Raw genomic sequence first — 17,658 nt, 5'->3', positions numbered from 1 at the left:
GGACAAGAAGGCTCCCACCTTCCAGACGCGTCCCTCTTGGAAATCGGATAACCGTTCCGGACGTTTTACGACCAAATCAGGCACCCGCAACCCTACCTCTGCCTGAAGGGGCGCCCCCAACTGCGGATTTTTCTCAGGTGGGAGATAGTCTCTTACTCTTCCAGGACTCCAGGGTCAGGGACGTGGTATCCAACGGATACTGGATCGAATTTTCCTCCCTTGCAAGGGATCGCTTTTATCTTTCCTGGGCACCCCGGTCCTTCTCTCTAGCAAATGCGTTTCTGGGCACAGTCCAGTCCCTTCTCATCCAGGGAGTAATTGTCCCAGTTCCCCCAGGGAACGTTTTTGAGGTTTTTACTCCAACCTCTTAGTGGTCCCCAAGAAAGGGGGTTCTGTACGCGCAATCTTGGATCTCAAGTGCCTCAACCAGCATCTTCTACTCCGCCCTTTCCGAATGGAGTCTCTCCGTTCTGTCGTGGCATCCATGGCTTAAGGGGAGTTTCTTTCCTTGGTGGACATCAGGGATGCCTACCTCCACATTCCAATATTTCCGGTCTTCAGCGGTACCAATGCTTTGAAGTTCCAGAAGGCCATTTTCAATTTGTGGCTCTCCCTTTTGGTCTGACCACTGCTCCGTGGGTCTTTACCAAGGTCCTGGCACCTGTGATAGCCCTTTTACGGACAAGAGGTGTCTCAGTGATTCCTTACTTGGACAATCTCCTGATCAAGACAAATTGGCTTTATTGGTACAAAGTTTAGGGGTTTGGCACCCCTAAACTTTGTACCAATAAAGCCAATTTGTTTTTAACAAAACTTCTGGCTTATTGGTTTCCTGGGATCTGGTGCCATCAAACTCGTCCAAACTCTTTCTTTTCCACAATCACTTCACTGCACCATACCTGGAGGTCACGGTGAAGGACATTGAGGCTGCCTCCCTATGCTTCTGGATCACCTACATCAGCGAGTCTACAGGCGAACAGAGGTGTTGTGCCCTAAGCACAACACATTACGGTAAGGTGCAACTTGTAGCGCGCACCTTACCCATCTAAATAATACTCCACTAGGAGCGCACCTCGTCTTTTTCATATTTTCCCTCAACCTCCTGATCAAGGCTCCAACCAGGGCCCAAAATCTGAAGTCTTGGTCTCACCCTCCAGACCTTGTCTTGCTTTGGTTGGATTGTCAATCAGTAAAAGTCCAACCTCTTTCCTACCCAGTCACTTGTTTTCCTGGGGCTCCAGTTCGACACGACCCTGCTCGAATCCGGCTCCCGCCGGACAAATGGCCGACTCTCTTGTCAGGGGTTCGATTCCTTAGAAACCCTGCCCCAGTTTCCATTCGCTTTTGCATGGAAGTCCTGGGTTAGATGGTGGCAGCCATGGAGGCCGTGCCATTTGCCCAGTTTCATTACTGACCTCTTCAGTTGGCGATTCTCTCCCGATTGGACAGGTCTCCATTGTCTCTTAACTGCAAGATCGTTCTCTATCGATGGTCTCGTCAGTCCCTTCTATGGTGGCTTCATTCCCCCCCTGCTTCTTCAGGGGTGCCCCTTCCACTGGCAAGTTCTCATGACGGATACCAGTCTTTCGGGCTGGGGAGGGGTTTTCATGGACCGGACAGTCCAGGGTCTTTGGTCCCCCCTAGCGACCCTTCTCCCCATCAACATGTTGGACCTGCGGGCAATCTCTTTGCCTGCTACATTGGCATATCCTTCTTCAGGGCCACCCTGTTCGTGTCCAGCCGGACAACTCCACTGCTTTGGCATACATCAATTGCCAGGGCAGCCCTCACAGCTCAGCAGCGATGGCCGAGGTAACCAAAATCATCCTCTGGGCGGAACATGGGGTTCCGGCCATCTCAGCATTTAACATTCCGGGAGTACGCAACTGGGAAGCGGATATTCTCAGCTGGTCCTCAGCCATCTCCAGCGAGTGGTCCCTTCATCCGGAGATGTTTGCAAAGATCTGCATCTTCTGGGGCACTCCAGATGTGGACCTCTTCGCGTCCCACCACAACAAGAAGGTTCCTCTTGGTTTCAAAGTTGCGGGTCCCTTGGCTCTAGCCTTGGCTGCCCTTGTGATCCCCTGGTCGGGCTTTGCCCTGCCTTTTCTTTTCCCTTACCTTTCTCTCCTTCCCAATGTACTGAGGAAGCTCAAAGCAGAGGGTGTTCCCGCCATTCTTTTGGCTCCAGACTGGCCCCGGAGGGCGTGGTACGCCGACGTGGTCAGGCTCCTGGACGACTTACCGCTGCGTCTTCCACTTCGTCCAGACCTCCTGTCTCTGAGTCCCCTGTGCCACCCCACTTTTCCGTCGCTGCATTTGACGGCATGGCGGTTGAGACCGCAGTTCTGAGCCTGCGGCTTCTCTTCCCAGGTAATTCGCACCATGCTCATGGCTCTCTATCCCTCCTCTGCGAAGGTTTACCACCGTACCTGGCGGTCTTATTTTTGTTGGTGTGAAGCTCAGTTCTTTTCTTCGGTCGTGTTTTCCTTTCCCCGACTCCTTTCCTTTCTGCAGTTGGGGCTGGAACAAGGGTTGGCTCTCAGCCCCCTTAGGGGTCAGGTTTCGGCCCTTTCCATTCTTTTTTAACGTCCTCTTGCGTCCAATTCTCATGTCTGACCTTACTTCAGGGAGTGGCAAATGCTGCCCCTCTTTATCGCTCCCCTTTTCCCCCTCGGGACTTAAACTTGGTCTTAGGTGCCCTGCAAGGAGCTCCTTTTTGAACCTCTCAGGGACGTTCTTCTCTTTTCCTGGAAGGTGGCGTTCCTTACTGCTATTACCTCTATTAGGAGAGTGTCAGAGCTGGCAGCTCTCTCCTGCGTATCTCCCTTCCTGGTAATACACCAGGACAAAGTTGTTTTTCGGACCTATCCCTGTCACTTCTTCCTTTCGACAGTGTGACTCATTTCTTGAATCCAAATATGAAACACTAAAATTTAACTTTTATTATATACCTAAATTAAAGCAAATGAAAATTAAGATCCTATCAGACCAACATATGTTAAAATCAAAGGTCCTGATATATATTCATGTTGACATGATGAAAGCCATAATTGATTTATCAGAAAACCAATTGCTCCCACCAATCAGGAGACTTGCCGTTATATGGTTACTAAGGAAAAGATGGGGGGGTGGGGTGGGTGGAGGGGGGGAAAGGGCCTAGGGATATATTGGCCTATGGATGGCGGCCTCTACCTACTAGCCCTTTCTACTAGGTCCCTTCACTACCCCTAAACCTAGATGGAGTGATCGCCCTAGAAAGGGCGGCCCCGTACTGGAACCTACCCCTATTGTACTAGCCTTACCCTGTACTATAGACCATAAGGAGGCTCTCTGTCTCACTAGTGGGGGCTATCTATCTCTTAGGATGGGAGAAGGATAGAAATGACCTATTGTCACCACTGTCATAAGGATACCATCTGAGATGGATCTAATTGTAAGGGAAATGACAACAATGGTCCGTTGTCACCCCTATCATAAACTGTCGCTGGTACTATAGATCTTACTAGCTAAATCTATATATGCGGTTATAGTACAATTGGGTTTTTGTATTGTCTCACCCAGCTACTTGGTATCACATAAATATAACATACATATGATGAAAAAGGATCATAACAGTATAGATAGACTGTAATATATGTTAAAGCGACAGTAGGATCATACACAAGCACATATTGTGGAGACAGAGCAATAGGTGTAACCATGTAACTTATCTGGACCAAAAGTGGAGAAATCGATGATGGGGTGAAACCCCAGCTGTGTCCCGACGCGTTTCTTGCCCTAATCGTCAGGGGACAAAAGGTGTAAGATGAAATTAGGACCAAGGTTGTCCAGCATGATGGTCAGTTGGGGATAGGGATAAGATGACCAGTGTTCCCGCTGCCATGTTGGAATATGGTGTCGGCCATACCTATATACCACGTCCCAATCAGTCCTGGCCAATCATTGATCACCGGGCGATAGACTGACTGGGAATACCAGCCAACCAGTGTCTCTCATTCTAACTCCGAACCGCCCTATACCTGTAAGGAGGAAGTCCTTACCTTGTTGGTATACTCCTCGGCGTTCACGTGTATAAAGCATTTACTTCCGGATATCGGTCATGTGACCGATCTAGGTCACATGACCATAGATGTCGGAAGTACGTTTGCGCGTGTCATCTAATGTGTTTCATACTCCCGGACTGCGCCACGCAGGCGCACAGGAGTAATTGTGATAGGTTGATTCCCGCTCCTGCGCCTGGCAATGATTGCCGATGATCCTGCAGTGTCTAAGTGTTGAGACTTGCGCATTGAGGCAAAAGTGACACTTAGAAATATTTCCTGCTTGTTTGGAAAAGTGAAAGACAGAGAGACCGTATATACATGGGGGAAACCGATGTAAGTTTATTGAATCCTATATAGGATTAAATGCTTTATCTTCAGGATGGTAATTTACTTCTGTTATAAATAAACCATAAAGCTATGCATATAAGGTCAGATAATGTAATAAAACAAGGGTTTTACCTAATATGACAAATGATGTAGCTGGATACTATATTCCAGGATGATATATAGGACAAATGCACACTCTTGTGCTAATAGTCACTGGCAAGGTTTTCAAACACCAAAACTAATTCTACCCTTGATGTGGAGAAAAAGGCTCATGATACAGCCTATTAATCCCCAGGGGGTACAGTCTAGAGTCATGGAAAGGTAACATCAGTTCTATAAGAAACATGCAAAGGATAACACCTCATTCATCCCCCTAGGGGTGGTGGATTTGAAACGGTGTATCCATCGTGTTTCTTTTTGAAGAAGTCTCTTATCAAAATCCCCACCACGGGGAGAGGGGCGCACAACTTCAATGATGGAGAATTTCAGACATTTGGGATCATTGTTGTGTTTATCCCGTAAATGTCTGGCTATCGGGGTTGGGCGTTGGTGTTTGATATCATTGAGGTGTTCACATATACGCCTCCGAAACTCCCGTATTGTTTTACCAATATAGGCAAGAGGGCAATTACACTGGCAGAGATATACTACCCCTTTGGTTCTACAATTTCCAAAATCTCGGATGTCAAAGCTAACACCTGTGAATGAACTTGTGACCTGTTTGGTTCTGGCCATATAGGGGCATGCCGTGCAGCCACTGCAAGGAAAATTACCGCAAATGCGTCTATCTAACCATGATCCTGGCAGAGTCGGGCGGGTATAGTGGCTGTGGACAAGTCTATCCTGAAGACTGCGACCCTTGCGGTACGTTATTAATGGTCGGGAAGATATTACCCTATCAAGAAGGGGGTCAGCCTGGAGGATAGACCAGTTTTTTTGGATGATCCCATAAATTTCAGCCGAATGATCATCATATGTGGCTATAATCCGAGAAAAGGAGTCATCCTGTTGACGTTCTCGAGGTGATAATAACTCTTCTCGTGGTTGACTCTGTGCATGTTTGAATGCTGATGTGAGGATTTCCCTCGGATATCCCCGTTGATGGAAGCGGTCCCTCAGCCTCCTAGCTTCCTGATGAAATTCATCATCAGTTGAGCAGTTCCTACGGGCTCTAAGATATTGCCCTTTCGGGATACCTCTGCGTGATGCAAACGGGTGGAAGGATGACCAGTGTAATAAACTATTCGTGGACGTAGATTTACGATATAGTTTAGTAGATAGTGTTCCTGTGTCATCCTTTTGTACCAGTACATCAAGGAAGGGGAGGGAATGTGAATCGATGTCAAACGTGAACTTTAAGCCCAAAGTGTTTGAGTTGAGGACTTTCTTGTTCTTACGGAAGGTCATTGTAAAGGACAACCTGCTTCTACGGCCACCATTTCTCGGTGGATCCGTTCTGCTATTTCGGACCCTTACCGCTGCAAGAGGAAGATCCCACCCTTCAGGGTTTTGGCTCATTCCACCCATTCTGTCGGGGCATCCTGGGCCTCCCCAACAAGGCTTTGGCCTTGTAGCTCTGTAAAGTGGCCACTTGGTCGTCTTTGCACACTTTCGCAAGATTCTACCAGATTCATACCTTTGCATCAGCTGATGCTAGTCTGGGCCGTAAGGTGTTGCAGGCGGCGGTCCAGCTGTCCACCTGACTGATTTCCTTGCCCACCCAAGGGACTGCTTCGGTACGTCCCATGGTCTGTGTCCCCCAATGGAGCCGATAGAGAAAAGGAGATTTTTATGCTTACCGTAAAATCTTTTTTTCGAAGGATCCATTGGGGGACACAGCTCCCACCCTTTTTCGGTGTTTCTATTCAGTTATCTGTCCGAGGGTGTGTTCAGTTACTTTGTCTTCTGGTTTCTCGGACAGTTCGTGGTTTTTCTCCTGACCGGTCTGTCTTCTCCTATTGCTCTGGGACTAAAACTGATTACCTCATATGCCTGTGGGCGGGTATACCCTGCTGGGAGGAGCTGACTTCTTTTGTTGCCATAGTGTCAAGCCTCCTAGAGACAGCAGCATATACCCATGGTCTGTGTCCTCCAATGGATCCTTCGAGAGAGATTTTATGGTAAGCATACAAATCTCCTTTTTGTAAGTACTCACTGTTAAAAAATAAAATAGTTAAGTTTATTGGGAGAAGCAACCTATTCCCATGGTTTTTTGTTTCCCCCAATGAACTAATAGAAAAAAGGATTTAAGGATTTTACATTAGTACTAAGAAAATCCTGTTAACAGGCTCCAGCACTTTCTTGTAGTAAAGCTTTAAAATGATCAATGCAGTGCTAAAAGTGAGTGTCCCCCCTTTTTTTTTCCTTAGGGATATGCCTTTACATTCATCACAGAGGATCAAGCTCGCTATGCAGGGGATATAATCAAAGCCTTGGAGCTTTCAGGGACTGCAGTTCCTTCTGAGTTGGAGAAATTGTGGTCAGAGTTCAAGGAGCAGCAGAAAGCTGTAAGTAATATTCTGAATGTGTGTGTGCAATGCCGTACATGTGCTTTGGAAATATGATGCGGCCTTATGAGGTGAGTGCACACAATATGTGATTGATTGCTGGATATGTTTTGCAGTTAACGTTTGCTAGCAGTAGCCAGATAAGAAAAACTCCTCCTTACTATTTAAGCCTCTAGGCAGAGTGGGAGGTCCTCTTTGTCACCTGCTTTAATCTGTGTGACTTAATTGTACAGTTCAGTTAAAGGGGTACTCCGGTGGAAAACAGGTTTTTTTTTCTTTCTTTTTTTTTATCAACTGGTGCCAGAAAGTTAAACAGATTTGTAAATTACTTCTATTTAAAAATCTTAACCCCTCCAGTACTTATCAGCTGCTGTATAATACAGAAAAAGTTATTTTCTTTTTAAATTTATTTTTTGCCTGTCCACAGTGCTCTCTGCTGACACCTCAGTCCATGTCAGAAACTGTCCAGAGCAGAATAGGTTTGCTATGGGGAATCAAACAATCTCTGAATTAGAATGAAAAGTTAAAGCATTCCAGAGTTATGCTTAAAGTGACAGTGGTCAGATTTGCAAAAAAACACTGGTCCTTAATGTGAAAATGGGCTTTTCCCTTAAGGGGTTAAGATATTTAAATAGAAGTAATTTACAAATCTGTTTAACTTGCTGGCAGCAGTTGATAAAAAAAAAAAAAAGTTTTCCACTGGAGTACCCCTTTAAGTTACAGCAGCTTGTCATCCAGTGAAGGCCTTCAAACATGTTCACTGATCTCACCTATGTTAACTACATGCTCAACATTTGCCATTCTCATTAATGAGCTGGCTTTGTATTCACAAAACTAAACAAATATTAAAAAGTAAAGGGGTATTTCTTCTTCTAAAGTATATTCACAGAAAAGGTGATAAATCTATATAACCATTGGGGACCCCACAGCTAGGACATCCAACAATCGTAACAGGAGTCACAAAATCCCTATTCCTTCTCACTGCATGAGTGGATTGAGGACTTTGGCTTGAATGGCATTTGTGTGTCCATACTGCAGCTCTGCTCATAGGCTGTGATAAGCAATACATTTTCTTAGTGATGATACACCTATAAAGGCTGTATACCAGGGGTCCTCAAACTTCTTAAACGGGGGGCCAGTTCACGGTCCCTCAGACCATTGGAGGGCCGGACTATAGATAACAAAACATGAACAAATTCCTATGCACACTTATATATCTTATTAGTGGACTACCACTTTAAGTACGCAGCACAGTTCCCCCCACATTAGGGTGGCAGTATAGATCCCCCCAAATTAGGTTGTAGTTCCCACACATTAGGGTTGGCAGTGCAGTTCTCCCACATTAGGTGCAGTACAGTTTCCCCACATTAGGTGCAGTACAATTCCCCCACATTAGGTGCAGTACAATTCCCCCACATTAGCTGCAGTACAGTTCCCCCCCCCCCCAACATTAGGTGCAGTACAGTTCCCCCCCAACATTAGGTGCAGTACAGTTCCCCCCCCCCCAACATTAGGTGCAGTACAGTCCCCCCCCCCCCCAACATTAGGTGCAGTACAGTTCTCCCCCAACATTAGGTGCAGTACAGTTCTCCCCCAACATTAGGTGCAGTACAGTTCTCCCCCAACATTAGGTGCAGTACAGTTCCCCCCCCCCCACATTAGGTGCAGTACAGTCCCCCCCCCCCACATTAGGTGCAGTACAGTTCCCCCCCCCCCCCACATTAGGTGCAGTACAGTTCTTCCCCCCCCCCCCACATTAGGTGCAGTACAGTTCTCCCCCCCCCCCCCACATTAGGTGCAGTACAGTTCTCCCCCCCCCATTAGGTGCAGTCCCCCCCCCCCCCACATTAGGTGCAGTACAGTTCCCCCCCACACACATTAGGTGCAGTACAGTTCCCCCCCCCCCCCACATTAGGTGCAGTACAGTTCTCCCCCCCCCCCCCCACATTAGGTGCAGTACAGTTCCCCCCCCCCCCACATTAGGTGCAGTACAGTTACCAAGCTGTACAGTTACTAGTAACACTTACCAAGCTGGCCAGCGCACGTCCTCATTGCTGCTCCATGCTCCGTTGCTATGGGCGCAAGCACGGCATCAGTGACGTCCCTGCGTGCGCCACCTTCCCAGCGGCCCCTGCGTTTTTTAAAGTAAACGCGGGGCCTCCGAGAGCGCATCCCTGTGTTCTGAAAACATCTTTCGGGACACAGGGATGTCCCAGGCAGTGGCGGGCCGGATAAATGTCCTCGGCGGGCCGCATGTGGCCCGCGGGCCGTAGTTTGAGGACCCCTGCTGTATACTAATGTTGATATACATTAAGATTGATTAGTTTAATAGTGTTAAGGATGGGTTAATGTGCAGCCTTAATCTGTGAGTAACTATGTACTATTTTTCTGAATGTCGACATAAGAAAATTCACACCAGGCCATGTTGGTATCCCAGGGAGTTGTGTTTATAATACAGAAATCACATTAGTCTTTAACTGACAAAAAGGGGAGGGTGAAAGGTAAAATTATGCCTCGTTCTATATGCTGATTGGTCATTTGAGTGTGGCGTAGCATAAGTCATTTATGTTGCAAGGCTTCTAGCTTGAGATTTCTCCATCGTTCCACAAAGCCCAATGTATAGACTTCCTGTATCCATAGTCTCCATCTCAAGGTACTAGTCTTGATTACGGGCAAAGAGCAAGCTGAAATGTCTTGAAATAAGGAAAGCAAAGTTCTTCTGCGATATTTAGCAATAGCATATAGCATTTTAGCAAAGGCTTATGAGTATAGATATAGCGATCAATATATCAGAATATTATAGACCCAACAATTCCCCCCCCCCCCCCCCTAAGAACTTTCTTTGTTTCCTTCCATCTTTCCCTATGGTGTGTTCTGCCTAATAGTCCCAGGTTCAGGCGGAGAAAAATAAAAAACGGGTATGGGATGCTTCACTGATTTGAGATGAGCGGTTCCTGGTGAACCGCCCCCCTTTGTACTCAGACTTGTCCTTTACCTGGGACTTCTATGTTCACCCTACTCTGCTGGGTTTGCACTTGCACCATTTGGCATACGGGATGGTTGTTTTCATGGGTGGAATTCACTCGGACATGCTTTGGTCTGATGTATCAATTAGGTTAAGATAAGCTGAAATAGTAGGTTCAATATCCACATACATTATTCCCTGTTTGAAATGCGGCCTCTACAGTGGAGATTATTTTCTTTACACAGGGGACTACGCAACACCTAATTGTCGTTCTCCGTAGTAGAGATTTGTCGGTATTGTCCTTTCTTCTGTTGGCACTCTGTGATCTATAGTTCCAGTCAGTCCCTGTGTTCCATCCCCACCGTTCTCCAATAGTCAAGGTTGTTCCCCCAGTAGTCATCCGTCACACATGTGTATTTTGAATTGTAATCCCGATACATAAGACATTGTTTTGGCACCTCGGGACAATTCACTATGTCACAGTAGTCACATTTGAAGGTAGTCACTTGGGCACTGGAAGAGTTATGAAAACGTGGGATACAACTCTTGGGTCATTGTCAAGTCAGTCCAGTAGTGTGGTGGAGTCGGATTGGGTTGCTGGGTTTGTACTCCACTTATACGAAAAAGAGCATGGTGTAGGAACCCTCTTGCAGTGTGAGGCATATCCATGTTGATTCTCCTTCCAGTTTCACCAAAGTCAAAGTTGTCAGAACCTGATAAGGACTTTCAAATCTAGGTTCCAGCGGCCCCCTCATGTCTTTTCACGAGGACAAACTCTCCGGGCTGCAGATTGTGACTTGCTTGCTCAGTGAGATCTGGAATGGAAGAATAAAACTGCAACATGTGTTATTTTAAGCTCATTACACAGGGTAATAACAAACTTTACTAAACTATAATTTCCTGCACTAAGCTGCTGAGGGTAATAACATCCTAGCTTAGGGACCCCCCAAAAAGTGTCTTGTATGGGGTTAGACCTGTTGGCTTTCAGGGTGTGATTCTAACAGAGCACAGGGCTATAGGAAGCACTTCTGGTCATGGAAGGGGCAGTTCTTTTTACTGACTTTTAGGATCTTGTTCTTTAGGGTTCCATTTAATCTTTCAACTTTTCCACTGCTCTGGGGATGATATGGAGTATGGAGTCCAAGGTCTGCTCCCACCATTCTCCTAAGTTCTCTTGTGATATCCGCAATGAAAGCCGGTCTTTGGTCGCTTTCAATTACTTCAGGGACTCCAATTCTGCATACCAGCTCTTAGTAGTTTCCTTACAGTAGTCTTTGCTGTAATATTAGTGACTGGGTAGGCTTCTGGCCATCCTGAGAACATGTCCATTGCTATTAGCACATACTCAAACTTTCCACTTTTGGGCAATTGCATGTGGTCAATCTGGATCCTCTGAAATGGGTAGCAAGGTTTGGCCAAGTGTTTCTTTGGAGTAACTTATGTTCTTCCAGGGTTACAGGTGTTGTAATTGTCACATCCCTTGATATACTGTTGAACTGGTGTTGTTATTCCTGGTACAAGGTAGATTTTGTTGATAGAAGTGATCATTTGGTTTTTTCCTCTGTGGGTGACTCCATGAGCCCATTAAGTCACCCCCAGGTAAAGGGCTTGAGGAAGGCAAATTCTGTCCGATTCATTTAGTTCAGCTCCCATTTTCTCCCATATCCTCTTTCCCTTATCCAGGGCTTGAGTCTGGAACTGTTTGTGTCTTGAGTCCAGGGTTCTCCTTTTCCTCTTCTGGTTCTTCTGATCCATTCTTCTGTCTTCTTGTCACCACATATACCCCTGATTCCTCTCGAGCAAGGGGCAGTATTGCAGTTTCTTATGCAGCCTGGTCTGCCAAGAAATTTCCTTTGGCTTCTTCAGAGTCCAATTTTCCGTGCTCTTTGACGTTGATGATTGCCACTTGTTTAGGCAGTTTTAAGGCTTCAATCAGGGTCCTGACAGCTTCAAAGTTCTTTCTAGGGGTTCCATTTGCAATCATGTACCCCCTTAGGGCCCATTTTAATCCGACTCCAGTGCCACTCCATGCCCATAGGCAGAGTCCGTGTAGATGTTTGCGGTTTGTCCTTCCGAGATGCGGCAGGTTTCAGTTACAGCAATAAGTTCCGCCTCTTGCGCTGAGACACAGGAAGGGAGTAGTCTTGATCGCAGAACTTCTAATGGGCTAACCATTGAGTATTCTGTGTGGAAGTTGCCACTTTCATGAGCATGTCTGGACCCGTCTGTGTAGAGAGTAAAGGTTGTATTGTCCAATGGTGTTTCTTGGACCGTTGGTAGATGTGATGTCTCCATTTCCATAATCTCTAAACAATTGTGCTTAGGGTCACCGAGGTCTCCATCATTTTGTTCAATTTGTTTTTCTTCATCACCCCCCCTCGAGAGAGGAAACAGGGGATGGATTCAAGATTGTGCATCTTTGAAGAGTGACTTTATCCGCAAGTAGGAGAGAGCATTGAAGCCTCACTTATCTTTGTATATAAAGTAGATTTCTTTGGCATGGAGTCAAAATTACTTTCAGATTATATGAAGCGAGGATAATGATAGAATGTCCAAGAATGATGTCCAAAGTCTTGTCCAAAAGGTCTTTAGAAGCTATCACAGTTCAAAGTCAGGTGGGTGCAGTTTGTGCAACAGGATCTAGTCTGCATGAGTAGTATCCCAAAGGTTTCAATTTGTCTCCATGTTTTTGTGCAAGGACTCCAGAAGCATGGCTCTTTGTTTCAGAGCGAAACAGATAAAACGGTAGTTCATAGTTCGGGATGTGGAGTGCAGGAGCGGACATAAGGTCTTTTGGGCAGTTCAAACACTGTATGGCTTCCCATGAAAGTGGTTGCTTCTGAGTCATACCTGGAATGGCATCATATAGAGGTTGCATCAGTGCTGAGGCATCCGGAATAAATTGTCGGCAGTAAGTGATCATACCAAGGAAAGCCTGTAGTTGCTTGACAGTTGTAAGTACAGGAATCTCTTGTATGGCTTGCTCCCTGTCTTCTGAGAGGTGTTTAGCACCTTGAGAGATACAATGTCCTAGGAAGACAACTTTTTGTTGTGCCCACTGAACTTTTTCAAGGGACACCTTGCAGTTGATTGAAGAAAGAAAAGATAGCAGATCAACTGAAGTGGTGGCACACTCATCTTGCGATGTGGCACAGAGTAGAAGGTCATCCACATATTGAAGTAAAGTCACATTAGGAGGGGCACATAACCATGGCTGCAGACAGGTGATAAGGATTGAGAAAAGTTATTGGGGGAGTTTTGAGCTCCCTTTGGCAAGCGTGTCCAGGTGTATTGTCCTCCTTGGTTAGTAAAGACAAAGAGGTATTGGCAGTCTGGATGCAAAGGAACGCTGAAGAAAGCATTGGCTAAGTCCAGAATAGTAAAAAAAACTTGGCATCTGGTGGTATTGAGCTGAGCAGAGTATGTGAGTAGGGAACAATGGGAGTATCCAGAACTGTGGCAGCATTAATGGCACGAAGGTTATGTACCATGCGGAGTTTCAGGTTGTCCTTTTGGGTCTTCTTCTTTACTGGAAACAAAGGAGTGTTTGCTGGGGAAACACATGATTAAGGCTCCATTCTTGAGAAGAGTTGGGATTTGTTCAGTAGGAGATGTTTCTTCGTTTGCTTTGAGCGGATACTGTGGTACTCTAGGTATCTTGGCTCCGGGTTTTAAGAAGACCTTATCAGGCGGGACAGGCAAGAGTCAAAAATCATCTGGGCCTTCGGAACAGACATAGTCAGGAATTTGTTGTAGATAGACATTGGGTGTAGTCTTTGTTTCGATATTCATGACCATCAGTGGAGAGGCTCGCAAAATACAGACTTCTTCAGGTGTGAGTGGTTGAGATAATTCAAGGTGCATGCCATCATCTTCATATTTAATGGTGGCTTTGAGTTTCAGGAGTAAATTTCAGATCCAGATTTTTGATAATTTCTATACGGGACATAATTAGCTGGATTCTCTTGAGTTATTCTGTTGTCGTGTCTTCATTGTTGATTCATCCTGGAGAAGTTTGGGTGTTCGGAGAGAGATCCAGATTGTTGTTAGTCCATATTATGACGGTTTTGTGACATCATTGGCCTTGCAGTGGCTGAATACATTTGGTAGTTAAAAGGAAGAGGTTTGGATCTGCAGTGTCGCTCGACATGTCCAATTTTACCACATCTGTAGCAGATGATCGTTCTGACGGGTGATCTTCGAGGGGCATAATTCTGAACAAGGTACAGAGCAGGAACGGTTTGGAACTGAGGGACATAATTCTGAACCGGGTATTGTGCTGTAGCATTAAGCGTCATCGGTGCATCTCGACAGATTGACACATCCAAGCTCTTCTTAGTAGGTGCCACTTCAGTTGGTTTTTCAATAGCTTTGACAATGAGTGAAAGCTGTTTTGGTTCAAGTGTCACATATTCAGGCCTAGTGTCCGTAAGCCTTTCTTCAGCATCGTGGAGGTCAGTAACAAAGGTGCTAATGAAGAGTTTCTTATGGAATTCGCTTCCTAGGTCATAACCTTGATCCTTGAACAGATTAAGTAGTCTGGAGAAAAACTTTTCAGCTGATTCCGTAGGTTCCTGAGAGGCATCAGAGAAATTGGTGGAGCCTAAAGCTAGTCTCTTTGGCCCAGGCTTGTAGTTGTCACAGAATTCTATTCCAGAAGAGTATGTCTCCTCGTCCACAATACCAGAGCTATCAAGGCTGGCGGAAATGATAGGCTAGAAGGCATCTCCAGTTCTGATAGAGACTAGATTATATAAATCATTCCATACTGATGAATAGGTTTGTTGGATTTGCTTGATTCTTCTGTAGAAAGGCAATGGCTGTTTCTCTTGGTCAGGTAGTTGGGCTACAAGATTATTTACTTGCACAGAGGTAAACGGAACATATTTATAAAGAGTTTCTGAAAGAGGTTTTTCAGACCCTTTTAATACCACCATAGGTAAGTGGTATTGACATAGTTTGCGGTGGACTGGATTCACCAAACCTATGCATAAGATCTCTGTAATAACCAGGCTGTATGGACAAGAGTTTAGATGGCGTGGATCTGGGTAATCCATATTGTAGGTTATCTGAATCATCATGTGAGGTTAGGTTTCTTGAGCAAGGTGACAGCATCCACCAGAGCTTGGACTGTTTCGTATGTTTTAGAGATAAGCCTGATTTCTTGCAATGTTGGTATTGGGTTGTGATTCTCAATACTGGACACTATTGCATTGGCACAGATATTAGGAGTAAATCCAAAGAGTCCAGAACTGATGAGTGAATGGCCAGAGAGGAAATTTCCTTCTCTCCAGCTAGATCAAGAATGTGGTGTATTGTCGACTGAAGCTGCCTTATGCAGGCATCATGTTGGGCAGAGGAATATCTGTGACCAACAACATGTATTATCATGTTGCAAGGCAGTGTCCCAGCGCCTGTAATGGCCAGTTCAGAGGTTTAACCTTGTTGTAGTACCAACAGATCAGAGTCATGCTGTATACTATTCCCCCCCCCCCCCCCCCTGCCTGCACTAAGGCAGCAGCAAGGCCATCATTATGCTGAACATACGGATTTGCAGGGTTAACTATAGCTTGCACTTGCTGGTTTTCCATGGAATCCATGCCAATCCGGAGTAGGGTGTTATTCCAGATCTTTGTTCCAAGGGCCGGTTAAAAGGATTCAGACACCATATATGATAAAAGGGTTCGGTACATGTTACTGTTCGAAGTATTGGGAGGCTTATAAAATTGCACCACAGTAGGTGGGATTGTATTAACAGGTGAAAATAACATCTCTTCTGGGGACTGATGATTATCATTGGTAGGAGACTGAAACTGTGCATGGGGTTCATCTTGGGCTGGAGGACTGTCTTCACTGGGCACAGAGGTCTGACTTCTTGGTGAGGCACCGCAAAATGAAATACACAGCATTCCGGTGAGGGCTGATCCGGGAGTGTGTGGGTTTGATTTGGGTATAGGCCAGTGATCTGGTCATTACATACAAAATAACTCCCATCCTGTGTCATACCTGGAAAGAGATCAAGTGCTTCAGCACTAGAGGAAGTTCCGTTTGGAAACCTTCCAGCAACTGGCAAGTTCTGTTTGGGTGCACTGGATGAGGGCTCATTACACAAAGTAGATTTGTTGAACCAAGATTGCTGACAGCACAGGAAATGGATTTTGCCATACTTCCTGGGCCTCCAAGATGGCTGCCAGTACAGGAAATTACTGTAGTAACATAGCCACCACTATACGGAGGTTGAATAGAATACAGTAGGATGGGTGCATTTTTTGGGGGGGCTTTCCATTTTTCCAGTATACGGAGGTGCTGTGGCAGTACATGGTGGAGAATTTACAGGCCAGGCTTGGCAACAGGAAACAGTCTTCTACTGAGGGCAGGCTTTGCTGACAACAACGGGGACACGACCAACAGCTAGGATCATTATTATTGAGCGGTAAAATGTCTTTCTTTGTAATACAAGAACATAATCACATTGCTCTTCTCATCTCTGTTTTCCTCCTCCACATAACCTTTTTCAGCAATAGCACATGATGCACGGTGCCACGCCTGGGCAGGTGCCAGCAACTCCTTAATGACATCAGCCCATAAATCTGGGTGTAATCTACCCCTCTCATGATTGCCACATATAGACATAAGTCTCTTCATTTTTTCAAGATGCTTTTTCCCTTCATGGTGCATAACTATTGCACGTGCCTCTAAATATTCAGGGACAGAAGCAGTCTGACTTTTAAACAAAGACTGCAAAGTGTTCATTTTTATCTCTAAAAGTGTATCCGTGCAAAAACTGAACAATTTTAAAGCTCTTTCTTCGTATGAGAGAGGGTTCCAAATTACCCTATTAGCAAAAACTCACAGTGGATTGGCCAAACAAATAGATCCCAAACACCAAACAAAAAGGGTGTCAAAGTGACAACCACCGTTGGTATGATGCTACCATAATCTGCTACTCTTATGCATTATTAATCCAAATACAAAAGCTGCAAGAGCCACTATCCTTGCTCAAGTACAACCAAAGTGATCAGTAATGCCGTCCTCTAAAACAGAAGAAAATTACTGGCCAATACTATCTTCTGAAGCTTTTCTGACATCCAGAAAAAGTTACCTAGCCCATGTACAGCAAAGCTATTAGAGAACCTAGAATACAAAAAATCTACAACACATGTGCTTCCTCGACCGAATCCATTAGATTAAAAAATCAAAAATTAAATAAAATCCGAATAATCCGGGGAAAAAATTGATTTTTAAAGACTCAAAAAACCCACAGAGTCTCATACAGTTAATTTCTCCTTGCCATGATTTTTAATGTTGGCATTAGGAGCCGAATTTGACCTTGCTTCGGAACACTGTCTTCAGCATCAGCTGATAAGAGACTCACAGCTCAGTGTGAGAGGAAAAAAAATAGTTTTTATAAGCCTGCAAGTTTCTGACTGGCAAAAGGGAGGAAAAAAATCTCTGCTTTTGCCATGCGAACCTATTTAAAGCGGCAGTAAATCACAAGCGACTAAAAAAACAGAGAACAAAAGAACACAACGGAAATATCTGTCGCTACCGAGTTGAATCCTAGAGGGTCGACTTAGGCTGTCCAGACTCCCACAAAAACTACCCAAAAACAAAAGCAAGACTACAAATTCATAAAATCAGCAGACTTACTGTGTTTTCCCCCCCCAAATCATGTGACCTCCTCCTCTTTGTTGCGGGCCGACACCGGCGCTGGAACTCTATACTGTAAGCCAGTGTTCTCCAACCTGCAGACCTCCAGCTGTTGCAAAACTACAAATCCCAGCATGCCCGGACAGCCAACGTTGTCCGAGCA

At 45.4% G+C, this 17,658-nt stretch overlaps 1 protein-coding gene across 1 annotated transcript in view; it reads left to right on the top strand.

The window, feature by feature from the left end:
• The window catches only part of DDX46 (DEAD-box helicase 46), a gene marked incomplete in the record, with an annotated part of 414,922 nt that overhangs the window by 279,770 nt on the left and 117,494 nt on the right, over positions 1-17,658 (top strand). Inside the window, 1 exon segment of the mRNA XM_056516636.1 lies at positions 6,743-6,880. Coding sequence (XP_056372611.1) covers positions 6,743-6,880 — 138 coding nt within the window.

Source organism: Hyla sarda, chromosome 4 (assembly GCF_029499605.1).
Source record: "Hyla sarda isolate aHylSar1 chromosome 4, aHylSar1.hap1, whole genome shotgun sequence".
Taxonomy (NCBI): domain Eukaryota; kingdom Metazoa; phylum Chordata; class Amphibia; order Anura; family Hylidae; genus Hyla; species Hyla sarda.
The sequence above is the reverse complement of the archived record's forward strand: the minus strand, read 5'-3'. Positions and strand labels throughout refer to the sequence as shown.